The sequence below is a fragment of the Ceratotherium simum genome, chromosome 25, assembly GCF_057802395.1.
Source record: "Ceratotherium simum simum isolate JZ-2026a chromosome 25, ASM5780239v1, whole genome shotgun sequence".
Taxonomy (NCBI): Eukaryota; Metazoa; Chordata; class Mammalia; order Perissodactyla; family Rhinocerotidae; genus Ceratotherium; species Ceratotherium simum.
The window spans coordinates 9,012,625-9,040,211 of record NC_141924.1 but is presented as its reverse complement, the minus strand read 5'-3'; the positions used below and the strand labels follow the sequence as shown (position 1 = coordinate 9,040,211).

Sequence of the window (27,587 nt, the reverse complement as noted above, 5' to 3'; positions counted from 1 at the left end):
CAGAAGTAGGTACCACCAGAGAGGTAAAGTGGTTTTCCCAGGGTCACACAGCAGCCAGGATTCACATTCAGTTCTGTTCCCCTAGAACCCATGCTTTTCCCTGGCCCCTTGGTAGAAGGCCAAGTGTCAACATGCTGCTGAGTGAATATAGGGGCTTATTGACCCTCTTTTTCCCTACCTGGAGTGTGACCTTCTGAGAGTGGGCAGTCTCAACGGGAGAGGCAGCCTCGGTGTAGAGGGTGTACAGTAGGATGGGGGCCCCTCCGCAGCCAGGTGACCTTGGGCAGGTCCCTCCCACTCTCTGAGCCTGTTCCTCATCTATAAATGGGGCCTCCACTGCCAGCCTCTCCGGGCTGTCAGGAAATGAGGGGTGCACAGAAGGACATGTGCTTAAAGGGGCTCTGCAAAAAACAAGTCCGGGCTGGTTGCTGGTTTTAATTCCATCTTAGTTCAGGGGCAGTAGGAGGTTGGGGAGACTGGATGTTGGTGGGTTTTTTCTCCATTTTTCAAAAGGCCTGCAGTGCTTACATTGTTTTCTCAATAAACAAGTCCATTGAATTTTTTTTTTTTTTGAAGATTTTATTTATTTTATTTTTTGCCCCCAAAGCCCCAGTAGATAGTTGTATGTCACTGCTGCACACCCTTCTAGTTGCTGTATGTGGGACTCGGCCCCAGGATGGACAGAGAAGTGGTGCCTCGATGCGCACCCGGGATCCGAACCTGGGCCGCCAGCATCGCAGCGCGCGCACTTAACCACCAAGCCACAGGGCCGGCCCTAGTCCATTGAATTTAAACAAGGTGAAGGGCACATGCTCAGAAGTGGTGTTTGCAGAGGGGGAAGAGGCTGTTGCTGGGTTGGCACAGGCCCCTTGGGGCTCCCTCGGCCAAAGCCAGTGGGAACAGGGATGCTCTCCCTCCCCCGCACCTGGTGTTAGTGATCTCTTCCCATCAGAGCTCAGCCCCAGGACTGTGAGAACGTGGGCCAGTCACTCCTCACCTCTTACCCAGGGGTGGGGAGAGGAGTCCCACTGGGAGGGGCCTTAGAGACTATCTGACCCATAGTTTTCATTCTACAAATGAAGAAACTGAGGCCCAGAGAGGGGAAGACCTTGATCAAAGTACCTGAGTCAGAAGCTCAATCCAGGTCCATCTGTATCCAAGTCCAGGGTTTTTGTGACCTGCCCTCCCCCTCAATGTCGGTCCCACCAGGACTGAACGGGTGCATTGATTCACTCAGAGATGCCAGCCCTGTGCCAGGCCCTGAGCAGGGTGCTGGGCACTCAGGCGGTCACAGCCAGCCCCTGCCCTTGGAGAGGACCCCAGCTGGTGGAAGTGTGCCGCGAGGTACCCACAGGAGGGAGGGGACCGCTCTGCGGTAGGGAGAGGTCAGGCTTTGTAGAGGAAAGGCTTGAGTAAGGGCTTGCTCTGCAGATAGTTGGGGAGGGGAGATCCAGGTCTCGCGAATGGTAAACTTGGTAAACTGCGGCGGGAGGTGGAAACCGCCTGCAGCAACAGGGACCGGCACTTGCAGCAGGGTGCTGGGGTTGGAGAGGTCGGGGACAAGTTTGAGAAGAACCTTGATAAATGTGAGACAAGGAGTTGGGCTGTTGCCCCGTGAGCTCTTGGGGGGCCATGGAGGAGCCGAGGTGTGCAGGGAGCACGGCACGCTCATGCCACCTGGGGTACCAAAGACAAGCCCGTGTTTGGCGGTGGGCAGGGCCCCATGAGTCCGCAGCGCCACCTGGTGTCCATCTGTCTCACTGCAGCGTGACCTTGCTGGGCCTCTGAAGCTAGGGAAAGGGTGGGACAGAGATCTCTGCAGGGGACTCTGGGAGCTGGGCTCCAGGGCGAACTTGTGGACCAGGCCAGTCCTAGAACCTCTGCCCCCTTCCAAAGCAGCCAGGCTCCATGGTCAAGGGCTCACGTTCAGTGATGTGCCAGACCCCTACTAGGGTTTTGCCTGCCCTCTCAGGCCAGGGCCCCTATGGGAGTGTGAGGAGACATGGATCTCATGGTCCAGCCTGCCAGCCTGGGCAGGCATCCTCCTACACCATCATCCAACTCCAGAGCAGATCCCATCTCCATGTGCACATCTGTGATGAGCAGCCTACCCTTACCTAACAGCTCCCTCAGGCTCTGGGGACTTTGCTGGAATGATGTCTCCTTACAGCTTCCTCCATCCACACCGCCAACACCACCACTTCCCCCTCCATGGTTCTCCTTCCACCTTGCTGGGCTGGACAGATCTTCACTACCAGGTACCACACAGCATGTCTAGCATGTGTGTCTTCGAATCCACAAAAACGTTTGCAAGGATGTTCACAAAATGTTAACATCTCTTAGGATGATGGAATTTTTGGTGACTTTTTCCTCTTATCTTTGTACTTTTATTGGTTGCTTACATTATCTAGATCTATATTATTTTTATAATCATGTAGAAGCACCAAAAAAAATTATTTTCATTTTGAAAAAAACAAATTAAGAAATCTAAGCACACTCAAATCAGAGCCCAGTAAAAGCTCATGGGAGCTAGGCAAGTGGCTGATGGTGGCTCTGCAGTCCCCAGAGCTCCGGCCTCTGCATGTTCGCAGGGGAGTTGTTCCTCCCCACACTCTAAGCTCCTGGGGCGCAGGGACCAAACCAATTTCCAGGGCTTCTTCCCAGCTCCGGGCACATAATAGATGCACACCCACTTCACCTGTTGCCTGACAACCACACTGCCCTCCTCCCTGGTTTCCTGCCGCCCCTCTTGCCCCCTCGCCTCCAGTCTGTTCTCAGCATACCAAATCGATCATGTCATTCATTCTTTGACCTACAAGGTCCTGCACCGTCTGGCCCACCAGCCTCTCCAGCCTCAACACCTTCCACCACCCCCTTGCTCTGGAACTCCAGCCACTCTGGCCTCCGTTCAATCCCTCCACCATTCTTTTCACTTGCTGCTCCCTCTGCCTGGAATGTTCTTCCCTCAGATCTGTGCTGTCATTCAGGTCTCAGATTAAACATCACCTCATCACACAAGCCTTCCCTGACATCCTAACACACATCCTCCTCACACATGATGCTGCCAGCTGGTTTCATTTCTTCCCTAGCACCATCGCCACCTGAGATGACCGAACTTGCCTATGCTTTTGTCCCCTGGCCTCCCCAGAATATAATCCCTGCCCAGACAGGAGTCTGTTGGCCTGCTCTCCACTGTCCCCCGAGCACAGCACCCAGTGCTGCTTCCCACATAGTAGGCTCCCAGAAAATGAACTTATCCCGGGTTGACTTGCCCTAAGTCACCAAGTCCAAGGATAGAACATCTGTTTTCTGCCATTTCCCCCAGAAGCAGGTGGTGCACACCTGCAGTATTGTCTTGAGAACTGTCCTCAGCAGAGAGGACTGGCCAGAGCCTCTGCATGGAGCTGGCTCGCAGGAGTCCCCAGTCAGTGGCTATTGAACAGATTCTGCCCTTTTGGCCTAACATTCACTGAGCACATAATCTGTGCCAGGCACTGGGTGAAGCACTTAACATTTACTCTCTTCAAAGCCACCTTGTAAGGGAGGTACCATGTCCCCAGTTTTACAGATAAGGAGACAGACTGGCCCACAAGTGGCAAAGCTAGGACTTAAGCACAAGCTGTGTGATCTCAGAGCAAGCACTCATTTTTCTTTTTTTTTGAGGAAGACATGCTCTGAGCTAACATCTGTTGCCAATCCTCCTCTTTGTTGCTGAGGAAGATTGGCCCTGGGCTAACATCCGTGCCCATCTTTCTCTACTTTACATGGGATGCCGCCACAGCATAGTTTGATAAGCAGTGCATAGGTCCGCACCCGGGATCCGAACCTGCGAACCCTGGGCTGCTGAAGCAGAGTGCGCGCACTTAACCCCTACGCCACTGGGTCGGCCCCAGAGCAAGCACTCTTAGGACTCCTGCCTCGGAACATGTCAGCTCCTAGGAGGCAAATATGTCAGCCAAAGCCACCTGCCCTCTGTGTCCTCTGGTGTGACAGAACCTCTTGTTTTATTATTAAGCTAGCAAGCTGGAAAGAGAAATGCTTCAACGATGGGGTCTCAGCAGTGTGGTGGCGAAAACATGGTTGGATTCAAGGACTCAGCCACTTGCCACCTTGATAACTTAGTTTCTCTGCGCCTGTTTCCCCATCTATAAAATGGGACCAATACCCACATCTCAAATCCATTGTGTGTGAAAGCACCTAGCATACGCTGGGCCCATGGAAGGCACTCAAAGGCCGACTGAACCTGTAGACACCTGCAGCCAAGCTGGTGTTTCTGGTAGTACCAGGGGCATTCAGAGAGCGGTCCACCCACTCCCACACTTGTTCAATGAGGTCATGGTAACAAGGTGGGGAGAGATCCCTGGGACCATGGACCCAGCCTATGGCCAAACTGAACCAGAACTGAACACTTCTTGGTGAGGTCAGACGTCCTCTGATGGCCAAGGTCCTTTAGGGGAAGATCTCATAAGTTGGAGCCTGCAGACCAGGCTTTGAGTCTTACTCCACCATCAGCCATGAGGTGACCTTGGGCAAATAGTATTCTCTCTGGGTCCTTTCCCCATCTAAACCAATGGTGAAAGTCATACATTCTTCCCTGCTATCATCACTCCTTATCCACAAGGCTTACAACCAAGCAAAGGTGGCATATCCAGACTCAGCAAAGTTAAGCTCAGAGGGAGAAAGATTGAGAAGTCCGGGGTTGCTTCATGTTGGACGCAGACCCAGATCTTCAAGCACTACACAAATGCAGCAGGCAGAAATGAGTTTATTGCATTAGAAAAAACACCAAAGAAAACCAGCAAACACCTCCATTCTAGACAGTTATTGGTTTGACTTCAAGGGAAAAAAGGAATCTTAAAGGTACAAGCTTTATTTCTGGGAGGGGTGATGGTCTCATCCCTCCTCCTTCCCTGATCTTTTAACCCGAGGAATTCTATAGAGGTGTCCACTGTGCGATACAATTACACACATGGCTCATTGCTCACTCTGCTCACCTGCTCACGCCCATGTGGAGCTAGCTGGTCCCAATGAGCATGCTCCTGAGGTTCTGGGATAGACAGAGAAATGTGAGGATGGGGTTGGGAGGTGCTAGCCTGAGCCCCCAGTTAGTGATGGTGGAGGAGGGGGAGCTTGCCTTCCCGCAGAGCTCTGAGAAGACTGCTTACTGAACCCTCCATCTCTCCCCACAAACCCTGGGCACAGGCATTGGCATAAATGGCTGCTGGGCATGAAAAGGGGGGCTATTGATGAACCAAGCAACTCAAGATCTCTCAAGAGAGCCCTTAGGCTAACTTCTAGGTATAGCCCTGGGTCTGGAGGTGACTGCTGGGAGGAGTGAAACCAGTTGAGCCTGGATCTGGGGGAGGAGAGAGAAGAGAAGGAGTTTGTGATGCCCAGCACCCTCTGGCAAGAGCTGAGAACTCTGGGAGGAGAGGTCTGGAGCAGGAGCCTGGAAGAGAGAGAGGGCTGAGCAAGGCAAGCTGGAAAAGGAGAGAAACCCAGGTAGGAAGCAGAGCGATGGCCTCAACCAATGGGCTGCCATCCCTGGAGAAACCCAGCCTGAAACCCATTCTCCATGGCCCAATTCTGCCAGTAGGTCAAATTAAATAACAGTCCCTGCTGGTTTCTGCTCTACCATGCACACTGACAAATCAGTGGATCTTGAGAAGAATCAAACTGCTCATTGGTTTCGCCTCCAACCTTAAAAGTTCTAAAATGTCACTTGGCATCACAGCTGGTCATCATTGGCATGCCCCTGGTCAGGTCACAGGCAAACACTAAGGCAGAGTGACATCTTCTCCTCTAGCTGAGACCCTGAAGATGCCAACTGCTATGGCTAACCGCAGAGACAGGAGGAGATGAGGCCAGAGATGAGCAGCAGCTTTGTGGAGAGGAAAGGCACCTGCTGCAGGCTGGACCCCAGGAAAGAGAACATAATTCAAGTCTGAGAAGTGGTGGGAGCCTTGGCAGAAGGGGCCTAAGGATGCCAGGGCTGGGACTCAGGTACCTGGCAGCTGAGTCCCTTCTCCACACTCACTTTCTCAAAAACTAATTTAAGGGAGGCTCATGTGAAGAAAGGGACTATGAAAGCCTCTCCAGATAAGAAGCTTCCAGAACGTTCCCTGCCAATAAGCTCCTAGCAGCAGCTCATTAGGAAAATGCCCACTCCCACCCCCAACCATGCTTCCTTAAAATCAGAATGACAACGGAAACAACGTGTGCCTTCAAAACACATTTAGGATACTGTAAAAATCCCTATCAGAAACAACTCTAAATTATTTTGCCACCTTGATTCTGCATTATTATTCTTTCTATATCAGGGATATTTTCCCAGAGCAGGGAATCATTTCCCCTTGGTCCTAGCCGAATACTGCATATTGGTCTGGGTAGGGTGGGTATAGTGACTGTAAATAACCTATATTATTACTTGCAGACAAAAGGCCTGGGTCTCTGCCGCTCCGGCCAGGCCTTCATTAATTTTGACAGGTCAGCTATGCTGAGGAAGAGCAGCCCGCAGGCAGCCACGCAGGTTCTCCAAAATTGATGTCAAAGGATCGGCAATCAGTCTAGGTGGAAGGAGGAATGGCTTTATCCTGTTTTCTCTGGCCTGACACTGCTGTCACTTTCTCAATCCTGAGGCTCCTGGCTGCTCCAGCCCTGGCCCCATGGCCTTGCTTGGGGTAATGGAAGGAAGGTGAGAGAGGTTGTGACTAAAGAGTTCACTTAGTTTGGGTTAGTCATCCTGAAACTGATCCCACGTGCACCAAATCTTTTGGTTCATTTAACGCTAGAGAGTAACTGCTTCTGGGTCAGGATGTTGTAAAACTCACCTGGGTCCCACAGATGGTGGCAACCTGGGTAGGGCATGGGTGTTCTCTGGAAAGAGGGTCTAGGTTGGGGATTCCCCAAACTGTGCCTCTTGCTTTCTGCTTAAACAAACACCCTCCCTTTCTCCAGTGTGGAGGACGCTTGGGAAACAGCGTCAAAAGTGAACTCACAGACAAGACAGCCTTAATAAATTAGTATAATGCTATTAGAAGGGATGGCATTTTGTTCTGTTTCTTAGCAGCATTGTCCTACATGCAGCCTGATGATCTCCTTCCCTGGAAAATTTAAAAAGCCATCCCCTGGTTGTTAGCTCTGATGTAAAATTATAAAATAGAAATCTGGTAGGGTTTGTTTTGTTTAAAAAGGAAAAGCCCCAGTGAGGCAGGGCAGTCCCATGCAGTCCTGTTAGCTCTGGCCGTTGGGTCGGCCCACGGTGCTCCCTCCGGGAGGCTGGATCTGGATGGAGTCCAGGAGGGGCCGCAAGGCCTGTCCGAAGGGCCTGTGGAGAAAACAGACATGGGAGCTGGGGTGGGCTCTCCCTTGCAGACTGCCGCAGAAGGCCAGCGTGCCCAGCTCTGCCCACAGGTGCAGCGGCACCACCACACCAGGCAGAAGGACACCATTACCTCAGTTCACTTTCTCCCCTACTTCACACATCATTTTTCACAGAGGGGATCTCTAAATAGTCTGCTCTGCATTTTTACTCCTGGGGTCCCTTCCTCAGTAGATGCTACCACCTTACCACTTTTGCCTCTAGATCCTGGTTAGCTGTGGTTTGAACAGGCTGGCTATGTACAGGGAACTAGAGCTTTCTCTACTTGCTGTACTTGTATCTTTAATTCTCATGGTACAAGAGGATAAAAGTAAAGTTTGAGTGAGGAAGCTGGGGCAAAAGAAAAAGGATGCAAAAAGATAGTCAGGAGTGAGGATGGCACACAACTGGATCCCTCCAGGACTGAAGTCTAGGGAGTACAGGGAATATTCAAGAAAAATGACAAATGTAGGGCCGGCGCCATGGCTTGGCGGTTGGGTGCACGCGCTCCGCTGCTGGCGGCCCGGGTTCAGATCCTGGGCGCACACCAACGCACCGCTTCTCCGGCCATTCTGAGGCCGCGTCCCAGATACAGCAACTAGAAGGATGTGCAGCTATGACGTACAACTATCTACTGGGGCTTTGGGGGAAAAAATAAATAAATAAATAAAATTACCAAAAAAAAAAATTATTTAAAAAAAAAGAAAAATGACAAATGCAGGTTGTCAGAAGGTGTTAATGCCACTTTCTTTTATTCTTTTCTTTTTTTGGTGAGGAAGATTGGCCCTGAGCTAATATCTGTTGCCAATCTTCTTCTTTTTTTTTTTTTTTGTGAGGAAGATCAGCCCTGAGTTAACATCCACTGCCAATCCTCCTCTTTTTGCTGAGGAAGATTGGCCCTGGGCTAACATCTGTGCCCATCTTCCTCTACTTTATATGAGACACCACCACAACATGGCTTGACAAGCGGTACGTCGGTCCACACCCAGGATCCAAACCTGTAAACCCTGGGCCGCCGAAGCAGAGCGTGCGAACTTAACCACTATGCCACCTTCGTCTTTTTGCTGAGGAAGATCATTATGGTGAGCTAACATCTGTGCCCATCTTCCTCTATTTTTTTTTTTTTGAGGAAGATTGGCCCTGAGCTAACATCTGTTGCCAATCTTCCTTTTTCTTTTTTTTCTCCCCGAAGCCTCAGTACGTAGTTGTATATCCTAGTTGTAGGTCCTTCTAGTTTTTTGATGTGTGATGCCGCCTCAGCATGGCTTGATGAGTGGTGAGTAGGTCCCCACCCAAGATCCGAACCAGCAAACCCCAGGCCGCCAAAGCAGAACGCGCGCACTTAACCGCTATGCCACCGGGCCGGTATCTTCCTCTATTTTGTATGTGGGATGCCGCCACAGCATGGCTTGATGAGTGGTGCATAGGTCCATGCCCATGATTCGAACCTGCAAACCCCATGCCACCAGAGCGGAGGGCACGAACTTAACCACTGCGCCATCAGGCTGGTCCCATAATGCCACTTTCTAAAGGGCTCCCAGTTTGCTCTCAGAGTAGCTGAGCTCAGAAAAACACTGCAGGGGCCGGCCCGGTGGCGTAGTGGTTAAGTTCGTGTGCTCCGCTTTGGTGGCCCAGGGTTTGCAGGTTCAGATCCCAGGCACAGACCTATGCACCACTCATCAAGCCAGGCTGTGGCGGCATCCCACATACAAAATAGAGAAGGATGGGCACAGATGTTAGCTCAGGGCTAATCTTCCTCAGCAAAAAGAAGACTGGCAAAGGATGTTAGCCCAGGGCCGATCTTCCTCACCAAAAAAAAAGAAAAAAAAAACACTGTAATTACTTTAGTCTTAGAGACTTTGTAGATTACAGCAACCTTAAATCAGGTTGCCCACAACACATCTTACTTACTGGCTTTCTTTTTCTTCAGTGGATACTGCCATTTTTCAAAAATGTCCTCAAGTTCAAAGGGAATGAAGTATTCCAAAGCACAAACAGATGAAACCAATAAATATTAACCCTAATTTAGACAAGTCCAGGAACTCCACCTATCAAATAATAACAGCAAGAACATGCCAGCTACTCAAGTTTGCTCAGGGCCCCATAACCTAGATCCTTCAGTAAGGCTGTGGGATTTAACACACCCACCAAGGTACAGGAAGGCAGGGCCAGGGCTGGGAGACGGGGGTCTCCTCACCAGCCTTGTTTCCTATGCAAGTTTCTCCTGAGGGATTCCTACCCAGGTGTGAAAAACAGCTTACCTTGCTGAGCCTGCTAAACCTGCCACGATCCCTGTTGGACAGGGCCCCAGTTCAGGAGAAACTGAGTCAGAGCCAGTAAATGGACACAGTCCTGCAGTGGGCAGAGGTTGCCTAAAGGCAATCAGCAGCAAAGAGAGGGAGGGGTGTGATGGCTTTGGGTGTGTGTGTGTCTTTTCACAGCCTGGATGATGGTCCAAAAGGCTTGGACCACATCAGGGTAGGGAGGGGCTACACAGTGTTCTTGAAGAAAACATCTACTGAGGGCTGACTGTGTGTTACAAGGTACAAGGGCAAATAGGAGTTGTCTTTGAGGGCGTCAAAGAGCTCATGGTGCAGGGGAAGAAAGACTAACAAACAACAGTTACAAAACAAGCCACCTTACTAATTCTCTGACCTACTCTCTGCCTATCTATCTAGCTATCTAAGTGGGGACTTCCCGGGAGTGGCATGCTTCATGTGCAATGGGAAAGACAAATGCCAGGATTCCGTACAAATACTGAAGCCAGGGCCAAGTGGGTTTCTAAGTTCTGCTGTTGCACTCAGGCCAGGGTAGAGCTGGTCCAACTCCAAGGAGGTGAAGGTAACACAGGTGAGCATCAGTGAGTGCAGAGATGGTGGCCTTCTCTGTTACAGGCTGCCATCGTGACAGGTTTTGGGAGGACTCTGCTGAGGTCAGGGGAGGGCAGATGTGGGCCAGAGGAGTGACACTGACTAGGAACGGGGATCTCAAAGGCAGGGGCAGAGACAGAGGCCACTTACGTGGAGAGAACTTCAGAGGGAAGGTCAGTGATGTAGGAAGGAATCTTCCGCCCGGTCAGGAACTGTGCCACTTCGTTGCTGAAGGTGTTACAGTTGTGTTCAAAGAGGTTGTAGGCCTCACCTCTGTACGTTGTGAGAAAGGTTTGGAGAACAGACAGAGAGTCAGCAAGCAACTATATGAAATAACTCAAACCAGGTAACGAAATGGTGAGTACAGCTGAATGTGAGGGCTCTGATTTCCCTTCTCTCTTACAGTCCAAAATCACTGCTTGATTTGCCACTCTGGACCATTAATAACAGATTTTTAAGCAAAGGATGAAATAAAAATACAGATCTTCTTTAACTTACAATGGGGTTACAGCCAGATAAACTCATCATAAGTTGAAAATGTTGTATGTAAGTTTAAATCCATTTAATACACCTAACCTACCAAACATCACATTCAAGGTAGCCAAGTCTACCTTGAATGTGCTCAGAACACTTACATTAGCTTATGGTTGGGCAAAATCATCTAACGCAAAGCCTATTTTATAATCAAGTGTTAAATATCTCATGTAATTTATTGAATATTGTACTGACAGTGAAAAACAGAATGGCTGTCTGGGTACAGAATGGTTGACAGTGTATTGGTTCTTCACCCTTGTGACTGTAGGGCTGACTGGAAGCCGTTTCTCACTGTTGTTGCCCAGCATCACGAGAGAGTATGGTACCAGGAAAAAATCAAATTCAAAATTCGAAGTACGGTTTCTACTGAATGTGTGTCACTTTCACACTATTGTAAAGTCAAAAAATCCTAAGTTGAACCATCATAAGTCAGGGACCGTCTGTATATGGCTCCTCTACGGTTTTAGGGGAATCTTTCCATTCACAAAAGCAAAGCTCTAGGGTTACAGTTTAACACTTATTGAAATCAACTAAAGCATCTTTAAGAGAAAATCTGTTCAAGTTTGTATTTTGTCTCAACCCCTCTACAAACCCTGTTTTTGATTTTCAGGGCAAAATACTTGGCCAGTAAGGGTTGAGAGTAGCATTTGCTGAAATAGCAGAGGCTGATTTTAATCAGAAGGAATAAATAGCCCCTCCTTTCCTCAAAGTTTCAGCAGAAGGTATGCTGGGATGGAATATTGGCCCCGGAGCAATGCTGAGCTCTTCTTGTGGCATGATAACTGCCTTCTCTTCATATTCATTCAGCAAATACTGCGCCAGAATTTGTGCTGAGTGCTCTGGGGGATACGACTTGGTGGCTGCCCTCAGGGCCGATTATCCAGTGGGGGAGACAGACACAACTAACCACCACCCCTGTCTCCACTCACCGGAACAGAGACTCCCCCAGGGAGGACAGGTACTCCAGAAAGATTTCTTCTGTGACTTCTGTGCTCCCCACATCAACCACAGAGTCTGGGGGCCCAAGCAATGTCCCTCCCTAAAAGAGCCAACCCAAAGAAAGGCATTAAATCACCACCTCCATTGAATTTTTTAATGTGGCTTCCCATGGAAGACCACAAACGCTCTGTTCCAACAACTTCATTTTTAACTTTCAGAGCACCCAGGGCAGATGAAGAGTGTTATTTCCTGTTTGTGTCAAGGCTACAACGGCTTAGAGCTTCCCGCTGACTTTCCATTGCTGCGTGCTGGCAATGTGGCTAAGAAGTCAGGCTTCTTGTTTCTAGTGGGGCGCTGGGAAGCGGAGTCTCTTGCAGGTCAGTCTCCTGATGCTGTCCACTCATCCAGCTGATAAAAAGATAAAATCCCCAAATCTGAAGTCTCCCTTTGTCCCCAACATGATCACAAGGGCAGAACAGGACTAGAAATGGCTCACACTTGACAGGCCATCTTTCCACACCTGTATTCATAATGTATGCAGCCAGGTTTTCTTGTGACACACTTGACATTGCTTGTAACAGTGGGAAAATGTGAAGGACTATGAGAAATCGGGCAGGCTGGGAAATATTTCCACTGAGTTCTTTTTTGATCTGTGAGGCTAATCTAATAAGGGTGATAGGGTTCTCCAAGCAAGGGAGTTAATGGCCCCTGTAAGGCCTACAGAAAACCTTCAGCCATGGGTTAAGAGACTGCCACAGCAGAGTGAAGGAGAGACTGAGGCCCAGAAGGAAACAAGCCAAGGGGGAAGCAACAGGATTGCTAGGGAGGACAGAGCTGGGAATGGGTTGGGGAGTAAAGGAGAGCACTCCAAAGCAGAGCTCCCTGAAAAGATCATTAATTCATGGAGCAGCTACTGTGTGCTAGACCTTGTTCCAGGCACTGGGGAAAGCATGGTGAGAAGGATCATTATGGTGGTCAAAGAATAATTATCTCAGTGTTGCAAGAGGCTAACAAGTCACTATTCGACCCCCTATTATTCACTCATATTACAAACATGTGCTGAGAACTTACTATGTGCTGGGCCTTATGCTAGGCACTGGGGCTATGACGGGGACAAAACAGATGAGATTCTTGCCCTCAGGGAGCTTATAGTCTAGCGGGGAAGGCAGACAAAAAAATCCCCAAAACCGATGTATAATTAAGAGCTATGATAAGAGTCTTGCTGGAAAAGTACAGAATGCTGTCAGTACATATGACAGGGGATCATCCCAGTCTGAAGGGTCAGGGAAGACTTGCCTGAGAAAGTGACATTGAGCTCTAATCTGAAGGATGAGAGGCATAGCCAGGTAAAAGTTCAGGGAAGTGGACTAATGTCAGAGGACAGGTTTAAATATCCAAGGTGTGTTCAAGGGATGAAAAGAGAGAGGGGATGGGGGAGGGCATAAGCTAAAAAGAGGCCATCCAGAGAGGGAGACTGAGACCAGATCAGAGAGGGCCTTGGAAGCCATGCTAAGCTTCCTGGTTTTTATTCCAAGAGCAACGGGGAGAGTTCTGGCTTAAGCAGGAGAATGCCACGGTCAGATTTTCATTTTGAAAAGATGACTTTGCCTCCTGTGTGGAGACTGACCAAGGAGGAAGAGTAGATGCACTGCTGTGGTCCAAGCTAAACATGAAGGTGGCCTGATTAATTAAGGTGAAAGCTCTGGAGAAATGGGAAGAGATGAAGAGAGATAGATTAATTTAAGACACACTTACAAGGTAGAACTGACTGAGCTTCATGAAGGATTTGTTATAGGAGGCGGGGTGCCAGTGAGAGAGGGGAAGAAATCAAGAATGACTTCCCGTTTATGAGTATCAAAATGAGTGGCTGCTTGGTCTTTGCTTGAGCACCTCCTGTGACACCCCTTAGAGAGCTCAGACAGAAATTTTTTGGAAAAGAGCATGGGCTTTAGAGTCAGAGAGACCTGAGTTTTAGCACTGTGCCACTTACTGGCCGTGTAACTTTGGGCAACTCACTTTACCTCTCAGAGCCCTCATCGTTCGGCTTGACATCGGCTGAGTTCATACTATGAGCCGGGCACTGAGCTGGTGATGGGCACAGAGGAGTGAGACACGGTCTCAGCTCACAAGGAGCTTACAAAGAGCTCCCTGTGGAGACTCAGAAATAGTTCATTTCACCATAATATGCTCAGTATGACACAGAGGGACCCACAAATGCCGTGGGAGCAGAGAGGAGAACAATTGGCTGGAGGGTCTGGGAATGTTTTTCTTGAGCTGAGTCTTAAGATAGTTATGAGGAACTATGCGACAGGCCTATATACACTGGGCTAGAAGCCAGAATGTATATACAGCAGTAGCAAAGTTCCTGGTCTGTTGGAACCCCCAGGAACCTGAGACTGCAGGACAGGGTGTTGGGGAAGACACTTACCGGCGGACAGCTGGAGATACCGCCACTACCGAAGAAGAACTCATCCTTGTGCACAACTATGGAAGTGTGCCTGCAACGCAGAGAAGAGATAGAATAAGCCAGAAAACTTAAAACTGGTGTGAGAAAAAACAAACACCACACTGCAATGAGAATAATTTCTGCCCAAGGACATGACTTATAAGGCCAATAGCCTTATAAAACTAACCAAACAAAGGTAAGATAAATACTACACATCAGGGTTTCCCAACTTGGGCACTATTGACATTTGGGGCCGGATAATTCTAGGTTGTGAGGGACTATTCTGTGCATTCTAGGATGCTTAGCAGCATCCTGGCCTCTACCCACTAGGATAGATGCCAGTAGCATTCCCCCCCTCAGCTGTGACAACCAAACATGTCTCCAGATATTACCAAATGTCTCCTGGGGGCAGAACTGTCCCCAGTTGAGAACCACTGCTGTAGATTATGTGAACAGAGAGGAGTCCCTACAGATTCACCTTGATATTGACAAATTAATTACTAAAACAAAGCTCTGCAGGCCAAGGTGTGTTCCCAGGCTTTTTAAGCTAACAGGAGCAGATAACCTGGACCATGCTGAGGGAAAGACCAGATGATGTTAAACCTATTTCAGGTGAGGGTGCTCATATTACTTGGTCCAAGTCAAACAAAGCAAAAGGTCATTCTGGTCACCCCAAATGTCAGCAGGCTCTAGGAGTCCAGATGGAACACCTACTGACCTGTGGTTTCTTCATAAATGGAACTGAGAGCTCAGCCACCATCTTGTTGTCTGACAGGGATGGGTCCAGTACTGAGAGACCAAAGTACATGTGTTTAAACACAGACAGGTGGGGCCCTCGAGACTTCTTGTAGTCAGAAAGCTTGGTCGGGGGGGGCATGACATCAGTCTGCCTTTCTTTAGGGGAGGGTTTCTCAACCCCACCACTGACACTTTTGGCTGGATAATTCTTTGTCGTGGAGGGCTGTCCTATGCATTGTAGGATGTTTACAGCAGCATCCCCAGCCTCCACCCACCTACCAAAAATGTCTCCAGACTGCCAAATATCTGGGGGAGGGAGGCAATATACCCCCTGGCTGAGAACTACTGCTTTAGAACTTGAAGATTTATGGCACAGAGAGCTAGGTGTCAAGCTAGGAGCCACAGACTGGAACCTGAAATGCACAGGTCCTGCCTTGTTTCATAAACCAGTCAATGTAAGGAGTCCCACCCAACTTACCAGATGCCTTCCAGTTGTTTCCCTGTGGAGAAAAGAAGAGATTTAGCCACTTGGGACTAGACAGCCTCGCAGCGTGAATAAATTCTGAACATCACTCATACCCAGAGTAACCCATTATAAACCTTCTGGGGGACTTTCTAGGAATGCAGTTCTCCTCCAATAAGGTCCTTAGGTCATGACACGGGGAACGTTGTGTTGAGTAAGTTGAAAAGTGATCCGACTCTTTCATCAGAACACAAGATAAAAACACTGGTATAGATGTGCCCCAATTTTATAGCTGCTTTTCTTTCCCCTTTGGGGTCAATTTAACTTTGCTTTTTTAAATTCTCTGTATCACCTATAGAGACTACAGTAAAACAATAGTATAGAAAAGCTATTATCCACTTCTTCATTGAGCACATGTGAGGTGAAATCCTTCAGAAAATGATAGAGCAAAACTTTGTAAATGCCATCCATTTGAATAGTCAATGCATATGTATTCTATAACTATATGTCAGAAAAAATTTCAGGTATGGAAATGCAAATATGAACAGATCACTGGGCTGCCTTTAAGGAGCCCAAAATCAAATTGAAAGACAGACACACACATAAATGACTAAAATACAATGTTGATAGGCTCTACAATAGTGGTAAAAATAAGGTGCTATATATAATAAAGATAAAGAACTACCTTCAGAAGCTGCAATTCAACCAGTGAACAAGTAAGGGCAGAGATGGATGTTTCTGTCACAGGGAACAGTATGTGCAAATAGAGAGTTGTGAAAAAGACTAAGGTCTTGCACGGTACAGCAAAGGGTGCAGTGATGGTGATAACAGGCAAAGTGGGCAGCAAGGGCACCAGCAAAGGAGGGTAAGCCTGGACTGAAGGCTGTGCTACACTGTGGGGGCATTGTTAGGCAGTAGAGTGCCTTGATCAGATCCACGTTTTTAAAAGACAAATATATCTTCTAAAAGATAACTACAGGTATAGAAGATGATTTGGAGGGAAGAAAGCAGAGAGAGCAGACTAGAGTGAGGAGGTCTTTGCAATAGTCCATGGGAGATACTAACAGCACTAAGGATGAAGAGGAAGGTCAGTGTGAGACGTGAGGACATTATCAAACATCCCTCACCTTTTGGTTGTAATTTCACGTTAACTATTTTTTTTAATAATTTTTTAAAAATTAATTAATTAATTAATTTTCCCCCCAAAGCCCCAGTAGATAGTTGTATGTCATAGCTGCATATCCTTCTAGTTGCTGTATGTGGGACGCAGCCTCAGCATGGCCGGAGAAGCGGTGCGTCGGTGCGCGCCCGGGATCCAAACCCGGGCAGCCAGCAGCAGAGCGTGCGCACTTAACCGCTAAGCCATGGGTTGGCCCTCATGTTAACTATTTACTGACTGCTAAATGTTACTTTCTTTTTTTTTTTTTGTGAGGAAGATCAGCCCTGAGCTAACATCCATGCCAATCTTTCCTCTTTTTTTTGCTGAGGAAGACTGGCCCTGAGCTAACATCTGTGCCCATCTTCCTCCACTTTATATGGGATGCTGCCACAGCACGGCCTGACAAGTGGTGCGTCGGTGCGTGCCCAGGATCCGAACCTGGGCTGCCAGCAGTGGAGCAGTGTGCACTTAGCCACTACGCCACGGGGTGGCCCCCCTAAATGTTACTTTCAACGTTTGCCCTGTGACTTTCTAAAGGATGAAACTCTAATCACTGTGTGGAGAAAGACGAGTAGGCTTGTGCTTCTCCCTTTGTGTAAGTTACACTATTTCCTTTCTATTCTATTTTCCTATAGATAAATGCAATAAATATCTTGCCCCTTTAAGGAAACTTTTAAAATGAGATAACATTAACCTAATTTTCTTCTTTGGAACAGACAAAAGAAACTACGGCCCCTCCATGACAATCTACTGAGGGCTTAGCATAACATTATCAGAGGCAGATAAGAATACAACATAGGGGGCCAGCCTGGTGGTGTAGTGGTTAAGTTCACGCACTCTGCTTCGGCAGCCTGGGGTTTGCAGGTTCGAATCCCGGGTGCGGACCTACACACTGCTCATCAAGCCATGCTGTGGCAACGTCCCACAAACAAAATAGAGGAAGATTGGCACAGATGTCAGCTCAGGGACCATTTTCCTCAAGCAAAAAGAGGAAGATTGGCAACAGATGTTAGCTCAGGGCCAATCTTCCTCACAAAAAAACCCCAAAAAGAATAAAACATAGGTTCAGATCCTAGCTTTTCCCCTTGCTAGTGGTGGATCTTAGGAAGGTTACTCAACCTCTCTGAGGTTCAGTTTCTTCAATATAGAGTTGTTGTGACCAGTAGTGATAATGTATATAAAGCATCACAGTGTGTGGTGCACACAACTTTGATAAATGGCGACCGTATTAGGTATAATGGCCTTCTTGGGGAAAAGGGTAAAGACCTCCAAAAGATAAAAGAAATTCTACTTCAGGCTTGGTGGGTAAGATCTGAGAACAGATTCTAGTACCCAGCAAATTAATATGAAATGCTGTATCTCTTTTACACATAAACATTTCATTCTTTGCTATTAGTGTTACGAGGCTAAATGAAATAACACAGGGAAATGAAATATAGTAGAGTTCTTCTGCCTCTCTTCCAGTTCCAGAGACCAGTATGGTTTTCACTAAGAGATCTGCTGCTCCGGCCCACAAGACCACAAATGGACAGAGGGATTCTGGCCTGGGGTTTCTGTGGTAGCCCCCTAGAGACTGGGACAAGCTCTGCCCCTATTCAAACTGAGCTGAAATTCCACAGAGGTGGATCAGAAACAGACCGGATGCCAAAGGGGAGTGGTAACCCATTGAGGACAAGCATCTTCAAATGCTGGGCTTACTGGGCTATAAGATAAACTGGGTTGGATTCTCATCTCTTCTAGCTGACTCTAGAAGACCACATGAAGCCTCCTCTTCTTGTTTACTATGTGTAAAATGGAGAAACTAATGCTGCATTTTACATAGATCTGATGTGTTCTTCTAGACTGCCATTTATAAAACAGCTTGTTGTCTAAATGGCAGCAATTTGTAGTTTATTTCTTTGAAGTCATGCACTGATGCAGTGAAACTGGACAGATTAGGGATATTGCTTTCTCTTGCCTGCTCCTTCTCTCATCCACTTTGGGAGGAACACTATACTCACAAGAGAGGAAGTATAGTGTGGTGAAGAATACAGGTTCTAGTGTGGACAGGCCAGGTCTGAATCCTACCAGTTCAACCAGTGAACTAATGTTTATGGAGTGACTACTATATTTCAGGCACTATTCTTAGCACTAGGGATACATCAGTAAACAAAGGAGACCAAAAAAGTCTCCCTTCATGGCACTTAGAGGGTGGGGGGAGGGGACAGTCAATAAGTAATAATAAAAAACATAATAAATCATAATATGTTACCAATAATGAGTGATAAAGAAAAAATAAGAGCAGGGTAAGGGAGATTGGGAGTTTCAGGGATGGTCAGGGTGGGCCTCTTTGAGAAGGTGACATTTGAGCAAAGACCTGAAGGAGGCAAGGGAGGGAGCCATGCAGAGGCGGTAGATGCCAGGTATATGTGAGGAATTTTAAGGAGGCCAGTGTGGCTAGAGTGGGTGAGTGAAGAGGAGAAAAGTAGGAGATGATCAGAGGTAATGGAGGACCAGATCATATAGAGCCTTGTAGAAGTCCCATACGGTAGCCACCAATCACATGTAGCTATTAGAATTAAAATTACAAATTCAGTTCCTCCGTTGCACTACCACATTTCAAGTCCTCAAGAGCCACACGTGGCTAGTGATTTCTGATGGGACAGTACAGATCTAGAACACTTCCATCATCGCAGGAAGTTCTACTGGACAGCGCTGTTTAAACCTTCGTTTCTTATTCTGTTTAAAAAAAAAGCACAATAATAGTGTCTACCTCATAATATTTCCAAGATGAAAAAAGATGACACATGAAATATGCCAAGCACAGTGCCTGGCACATAACACACACCCAAAAAAGACTCATTTCTTTTAGGCTTTACAACTTGAAAGTTTTATGGCTGCTCTCACAGTACCATGGTATGGAAACTATCCATGTATGTGTCTTTCTCCCCCATTAGACTTCAATTGTCTCAAAGACAAGAGCAGTTTCTTATGCATCTTTTTAACTCAAGCACCTAGCAAAGTACCTGGAACACAGATGCTACATGCACATCTGTTGAGATGAGCTCTTCTGTTTCATTGGCTCTGTGGGTCGACACACAGTGCTACTGAGGCCAAAGTTCTTAACTCTGATCTTGGCTGCCCTGACCTGTTACTCAAATAACTTTGCAACCCCAGCATATTGCACACCAAGTCTGCTACCACCCTCTCAGATGCCCACGCTCAACAACCCCGGAGGAGAGCTGGACAGATGCATCAGTTCAAACCCAGCCCTACTAAAATAATGGGTTTTGGGAGAGGGGCCTCAGAGATCATTCTGTCTGTTATTGTATACCTGAAAAAGAATTCAAAAGTTGCAGGATACAAACCCTACTTTATTGTCCTAGTGATCTCTGTATTGATCACTAAATTTGTCTATAAGCTGGACATTGCACTTCCTCCTTATTCAACTATATCAAGGTATACTTAAGATCTCATCCATCCCTAGAACGGTGATAGGGACTATAGAAAAAAGATCCTCTTATTTATTCATTCTTTTATTTATTTATCCATCTGCCAAACACTTGAAGCCAATAACATTTAAAATGGACTGAGTGGATTTACATACTTTCTTAATTTAAAGTGCTTCATAGTTTTCCTTATTCTCGCCACATCTTTAAGTGGCAGAGTAGGGCAAATATTAACATCATTTTACAAATAAAGATGCATGGTTTGCTCAGCATAAAAACAACAAAAAGCAAACTAGGATGATGTACTTGTTGGAGCAGCTCAGGCAGAAACGTAAGGGTGTCTGCTCAGCAGCCTGCTCTCGGAGGAAAAGAACGAAGGCCATGGCCTCCTACTCAGGGTGACAGGCATTGGAAAGTGGGACTGAATTGAATTTTTAAATTTTTTGACCCGACTGGTGAATAGGAGGGGGTGGCTTGCGATTGAATTAGGGCACAAGGCCATTTTGGGACAATGAATTAGGCTCAGGGAATATTAGCACACTATAGAAGCAGATTATTTTCCCACTAGGATTTCCTCAGCAAGCTGGAGAGCGGGTGGGTCAGAGGGCTGCAAGTCTCCAAGCTTGTTGGCACATCCAGTGCATTGATTTTGAGGCCTAGGAAGTATGCACATGAAAACAAATGGAAGACATGGATATCAGCTCTGTTTTTCATCATGAATAATAACGCAGAGTGAGGTCCACATTAGTCAGCTTTCCACTGCTTTTATGAGTACAGTGAGTATATAAAAGCCAAGGAAAAAACCCTCCACCTACCTCCTCATCAATTAAGATGGATGGAGCTTGTGCATATTACATACGTGCTGGTTGTAGGATGTGCTCAAGATCAGCACCTGGTATACTGCTGGTGCTAAATCAATGTCTATTAATAAGCATAAAGTGGATGATGGTGATGGGGCTCTAGGAGTAGGGGCTTCTGTGCAGGGAGCTCCTCACTGGTATAAGTCAAATGTATCCCCAGCTCACCTCACAGATTCCTCCTCACAGTAACAAAGTGTTGTTGTTTTTTTTTTTAATTAATTATTTATTTATTTATTTATTTTTCCCCCAAAGCCCCAGTAGATAGTTGTGTCATAGCTGCACATCCTTCTAGTTGCTGTATGTGGGACGCGGCCTCAGCATGGCCGGAGAAGCAGTGCGTTGGTGCGCGCCCAGGATCCGAACCCAGGCTGCCAGTAGCAGAGCGCATGCACTTAACCGCTAAGCCACAGGGCTGGCCCCAAAGTGTTGTTAACTGGCAGTGTTTTAATCAGCTGGTTGGCTTGGTCACTTGCCAGATTACCAGCAACGTGAAGGAGTTAACTGGGACTACTGGATAAATATTGAATCTAGGTGGAAAAAGGTAAAAGGAAACATTTGTACGACATAGGTGGACCTCTGTGCCAATATCATAAAAAATGTCTATTGGTGGGGGGCCTGGCCCTCCTTTAGGCAGAGGAAGGTTATCACAAAATTCAAAATGCAATACCTTGTTAAAAACTGAGGGGGTATTTTAATCCTCAAAAAACTCTAGTACTAGGATTCCTTGGAGCCAGTACAGGATTCTTTCCCAGCATAAAAATAACTAACTTGTGAGTTCTTTTCCTCAGTCCTCAGAGGGTTCTCTGAGGTTCTCTTAACCATTGCTTGTGTTTATTAGTCAGGCCTTGTAGCAATGCTCCATTCACCCAGCTTGTATTTACTGAACACCAAGCACTGTGCTAGACTCGGGATACAAATGAGAGTTCTTGACCCCGATGGAGCTTCCAGTCCATTTGCAAGGGGTGTGTGGACATAGATGAGACAACAAGCAATTATATAGAATGATGGATGCTATTAAAGGAGAGTGCAGGATGTTATCAGTACATAATAGGGACACATGACCAAGATGTGGGGTTAGGGAGTCAGGGAAAGTTTCCTGGAGGAAGTGACATTTTATTTGAGACCTCAAGGATGAGCAGAAGTTAGCCAGGCCAAAAAGAAAGCATCCCTGGCAGAGGACACAGCCTTTGAAAAGCCTAGACATAAAAAAGAACTGAACAGTTCAGTCCTATTAGGGTGTACAGCAGCCCTTCTCCACTGGGGTTCTGTAAGAGAATTAAGCCCTAATGCCCCAAGGTATCTATTGGGAGAACTGAGAAAATAGTCACTCAACTACCTAGGGCTTAATTCTCTTGTGGAACCTGGCTGAGAAAGGCTCATGTTGAGTGTGTTCAGTATGTGGAGACAGGTAAGGGTGGAGAGAAAAGCAGGAGCAGGAGCAGGAAGGGCCTTTTACGCCACATTAGTTTTCATTTTGCCATAAAGGAACTGCATGATTACTAAACTAATTCATTAGATGGATATAAAACAGTTCACACAATGAACAATAAAAATCTAAAACAAAGCACAATAGATGGCATTAAAACAAAACAAAAAAAACTTCTCAGATTCAAATAAATTCTACTTAATCTTCAAGCTTGAATTCAAGTCTCAATCATTCCTATAATCAATATTTACTGAGTACCAGCTCTGACTGGCCACTGGGGACACGGTTCAAGGTTCCTGCTGAAGTCTTTCTGACACATCCAGCCCACCACGGCCTCTCCCTTCTTTAAAGGCCTAAAATAATTGCTTCACCACTCATTTTGACATCTAATCATAATTTCTTTTGTGTTGTTATCTCATGTTGCATGTGTACGTACATTATTTTTAGTTAAATAAAATCCTGGAGGACAGAGTTCATGTCTTTTATGTCATTACTATTTCTACTACAGAATTAAGCAAGGAACTGAGTAAAATCTCAAATATTCATTAGATTGCCTTCTGCCAAGAAATATATATATTCTATATGCCTAAGTCTTTAAACTTAAGAACAATTTTTTTTTTTTTTTTTTAAAGATTTTATTTATTTATTTTTTCCCCCAAAGCCCCAGTAGATAGTTGTATGTCATAGCTGCACATCCTTCTAGTTGCTGTATGTGGGACTCGGCCCCAGGATGGACGGAGAAGTGGTGCCTCGGTGCGCGCCCGGGATCCGAACCCGGGCCACCAGCATCGGAGCGCGCGCACTTAACCACCAAGCCACGGGGCCGGCCCTTAAGAACAATTTTGAGATAGGCTTGTAAAGAAAAATAAATGTGATCTCAGGATACGTGGATGCATACAAAACTTCAGATCAAAAAATAATCAACAAATATCAAGTACCTCTTACCAGAAGTAAACAAACAAACCTCTGCATTTATCTCTATGTACTTTAACACAGAAAGAGGTCAAAAAAATTGAAGAGCAGCCAAAAGTATTAAGAGGCGAAACTGAAGGACATTTATAATAGCTAATTATCATAGGCAAATAGTGACTATGACAAAAAAGGTGCAATCAGGCTGTCTGCTCGATTAGAACGCTAAAGATAATTCCACAGTGAAGGACTGTGGAACAGGAATACCTTCATGGGAAGCAATTCTAAGAGACTGAAAACTGGACAGGGTAAAACTGTGGAGTCTAGATTGTTTCAGGGAAGAAGGGAATTACATTGGGCATTATCTAGTCCAATCATGACGGTAATTGAGCTAGATGGGGTCTTATAACGAGAAACTGTCAATCAGAATAAGAGGTACTGCTGATCAGGTCACACTAATTTAGTTTGGGAAAATGAAGGCTGAGAGGGATGATCATAAATCTATGAATATGAATGGCACATACACATTGAACCCAGATTTTTTTCTCATCCAAACTGAAACACTTGGCTAAAGATACCTTTACAAACTTGAACAAGATACCTATTTTACACCAATTATAAGGGAACATATTACACAGTAGAGGTGGTAGAGCAAAATGACTGAGAACAGGAGCTCTGGAAGTCAGACTGCCTGTGTTCATAACCCAGCTCTGCCACTTCTCAGCTGTGTGACCTGGGGCAAATTTCTTAATGCCTATGTCTAAGGTTCTTCAAATGAAAAATGGAAGTAATAACAGGACCTTTCTCACAAAATTGTAGTGAGGATTATAACACATGCAAAGTCCTTAGAAAAAGAGGGTCTGGCACATGGTAAGCTCTCAAATGCCAGCTATTAATATGCTTCTAGAAGTCATTGCAAAAATCAGGAAACAAATTGATTTTTTAAAGGTTCAAATATATTTAGCAATAGGAAATCAATATATGGCTACTAACAGAACTGGGACATACCCAACTTTAAGGTTAGTGATGTCTGGAGGGGATGAACCAGTGAGGTAATACCCATTTTCCATTGTCCATAAATTTTCAACTCTAGAGAGTAATAACCATTAGCTTTGAAAACCCTTTCTTCATTACTTTTGCAAAAGGCATAAAAGCAATATGGGAAAGAGAGATAGAGAAGAGCGAGTTGCAGGCAAGGTGAGGTTCTCAGAAATACCACTGCGATCAGATGTGCCAAATTGGTGAAGTTCCCATTTTCGGCTGAGGTCTTCCAGGATTTCACATCTATTAAAGGAAGTGCGGGCAGGCCAGCACACCACCTTCAGTTACGGCACTTTCCCCTCACCCACTATACTCCACAAAGGCCTTCTTTCCTGCTGCCTCAGGGCCTTGGCAGGTTGATCTCCCTTCTGCCTGGAACACTATAACTCCCTCACCCCTCCTGTGGCTACTTCTTCCTCATCCTTAAAATCCCAACCTAAAAGTCACTACTCCTGATTCTCTTATTTAAAGGAGGTCTCTCTTGTTATTTTCTATCTTGACACCCAGTTTGCATCCTGCACAGCCCAGCACTTATCATAATTTGTAAGTATTTTATTTGCTTATTTATTTTTTTATTTTTTGGTGAGGAAGATTGGCCCTGAGCTAACATCTGTTACCAATCTTCCTCTTTTTGCTTGAGGAAAGTTGTCCCTGAGCTAACATCTGTGCCAATCTTCCTCTATTTTGTATGTGGGACGCCACCTCAGCATGGCTTTATGAGCGCTGTGTAGGGCCACACCCGGAATCCGAACCTGCGAACCCCAGGCCACTGAAGCGGAGTGCGTGAACTTAACCACTATGCCACCAGGCCGGCTCCCCTGCTTATTTATTTTTAATGTCTTCCCCACTAAATAGCTCCATGATGGGAGAGAACATCTTTGTTCATTATAACATCCTCAGTTAAGCTTAACACATGGACTAGCACATAGTAGGCACTCAATAAATATCTACTGAATGAATCATGAAGCAATGATCCCTAAGGCCCCTTTCAGCTAAAATCAATAACTATTAGATAACAGATCAAAAATACCCAGTGTAAAGGGGGTGGCTTTCATTTATGGATCTAGGAAATATCTAAGTAACGCTTCTCTACAATCAAACTAACCAAATGGCTCCATTCCAAAAGTTTAGTTAGAACTTGAGTCAGGTAATCTATTAATGACTAGCATCTTCTCTGAACAATGACTTTGTAAGTTTTGCTTTCAGATTTGCCTTACTCATTTTTTTTTTTTAATAATTTTATTTATTTATTTTTTCCCCCAAAGCCCCAGTAGATAGTTGTACGTCATAGTTGCACATCCTTCCAGTTGCTGTATGTGGGACGCGGCCTCAGCATGGCCAGAGAAGCGGCGCGTCTGTGCGCGCCCGGGATCCGAACCCGGGCCACCAGCAGCAGAGCGCGCGCACTTAACCGCCAAGCCACGGGGCCAGCCCACCTTACTCATTTTAACAACCGGTGTCTAGGCTCAAACTTCTATCCAATAATGGACTGGCTACATAAGAATTATCTGAGGAGCTTATTAAAAATACAGATTTTTGGATCGAAACTCCAGAAGATTCTTATCTAGTACTTGTGTAATGAGGCTCTAGAATCCATATATTTAAAACTTGGCTTATTCTGAATAGATAATACATGTATGTAGCACACAATTCAAAAGGTACAAAAAAGTTTCTGTACAGCAAAGTCTCCCTTCCACTCCTGTCCCCCTGCATCAAGTTTCCCTTTCCATAAGCTACCACTGTTACCAATTTCTTATGTATTCTTCCAGATAATCAACTGTCTAAGCAACCATGTATATATTCTTTGCTTTAAAGACACACTTGCATATTTAAAGAACTGTTCTAACTTTTTTTTCTATTTCCATTTAACAATATTTGTTGGAAATGAAGGTATCTGTATTTTTAACAAGCACCCTATGTGATTCTGTTGTGAAGCCAAATATAGGGACCACTCATTGGCCCAGGGTTAAGAGATTAAGTTCAACTCACTATGATACATTAGAAACTCAAGTACATTGAAAAGATAGTCAAAAGTAGCTTTGCCTACTTGACCTCTGCCCTCTTGTCTCACTGAATTAAACTAAAACGTTCTCTAATATCTCCATTCTCTAAACCAGGAAAAACTAGCCTTCAAATGGATGTTGCCCAAGTCGTTCAATTTTCAATTTCTGTAATCCTTTCCAGCCCAATATCACCTGAATCACAAACCTGACAATTTCTACGTTACACAAGACATTTTGGTAGTTGGGTTATGACAAACTTTGATTTACACTGAACTGGGGCTGATTTTTCTCTCCTGGCAGTTAAGTAGTTTAATGGAGCACAACCGAAATGCTTCCTTTAGTAATTCTTACAGACACAACAGCATCCAATCCTCCCCTAGATTTGCTTTCTTAGCATCTGGGCAAAAGCAATTAACTTAGAAACTGTTGAGAAGACCGCAGTGTCAGGCCGAACTTGAATTCTGGAGTTCGGGCTCCAGCAGACCTGACTTCTCCTCTGTCTGGGGACAATGGCTGGGCCCCTGTGCAGCTCTAGCTTTCTCTTCCTACCTACCCCAGAGAAAGCAGAAAGAGTTTCCTTTTGGCACGGAGGGAAGGCTCTCCGAGGGCCACCCGAGAATCTCCTCCGCAGTGTCCCTTTCACTAAGAGACACCGCGCGGCAGGCATCCTCACCTCCCCTACACCGCGGGCAGGAGGAGTGTAGGGACCTCCCCGAGCGAGGCAGGGAACCTGCCGGCTTACCCCACCCCCAGCCGAAGGAGCTCTGAAGGGCTCAGGCTCTGCCGGAGCCCCCGGCTAGGGGAGGGCGTGACTCCTCCATCCCTTCTTCCTAGATTCAAACGCGAAGACAGGAAAGTGGGGCTTAGGGGCCAAACCTCAGAACCCTCCTTCTCCACTCGGGCTTTTCTCCATTCCCGGGGCCCCGGGTCTCCCCCGAGCCGTGGCCCAGGCCTCCCATCTCGGCCGGCCATCCCGGCACCCTCTCGCCCGGCTCGGGCCCTCCTTCCCGCCCGCCTCCAGCCCCCTCACCCAGCATGATGGGGCTGAGCCGCCGGGCCAGGCCCTTGGACAGGTCGTACACGTAGAGCTTCACCGGATAGAGATTCGGCGGCTCCATCGGAACCCGTGGCGGCGGCGGCCACGAAGTCCCTCTGGCACCCGGCACCGGCTTGGACCTTCCCGTACCCGACGGGGGTGGGGAGCGGAGGGAGCGGGGGGACCGAGCCCCGGCCCGGCCTGAGGGGCGGGGGAGAGGCCGCCCAGCGCTGCTCGCGCCCCCGCACCCGCCACCGGCAACGACTAGTGTGAGGTGACAGAGCCGGGACGGGCAGCGTCCGCGAGGAAGAGGGGGCGGGGGCGGGGGGCGGAGACGCATTCTCACGCATGTGCGTACCGTGCTGTCGTGAGACG

At 46.8% G+C, this 27,587-nt stretch overlaps 1 protein-coding gene across 1 annotated transcript; it reads right to left on the bottom strand.

Moving 5' to 3' along the window:
* Positions 1-4,745: 4,745 nt before the first annotated feature.
* DESI1 (desumoylating isopeptidase 1) lies at positions 4,746-27,496 on the bottom strand. Its single transcript, XM_004437913.3, has 6 exons — positions 27,207-27,496; positions 15,366-15,387; positions 14,132-14,201; positions 11,694-11,803; positions 10,381-10,503; positions 4,746-7,327 (listed from the first exon to the last, which is right to left on the bottom strand). Exons 1-6 carry the CDS (start codon positions 27,292-27,294, stop codon positions 7,234-7,236), a joined length of 507 nt encoding a protein of 168 aa, XP_004437970.1. The 5' UTR covers positions 27,295-27,496; the 3' UTR covers positions 4,746-7,233.
* Between the last annotated feature and the right edge of the window lie 91 nt (positions 27,497-27,587).

Excerpts from the sequence above, each read along its gene's own strand:
- DESI1 (XM_004437913.3), bottom strand. The coding sequence starts at position 27,294 with ATGGAGCCGCCGAATCTCTATCCGGTGAAGCTCTACGTGTACGACCTG. Across the intron at positions 11,804-14,131 it reads GTATCTCCAGCTGTCCGCCG|GGAGGGACATTGCTTGGGCC; the intron begins GTAAGTGTCTTC and ends TGGCTCTTTTAG. Across the intron at positions 10,504-11,693 it reads CTGGGGGAGTCTCTGTTCCG|AGGTGAGGCCTACAACCTCT; the intron begins GTGAGTGGAGAC and ends CACAACGTACAG.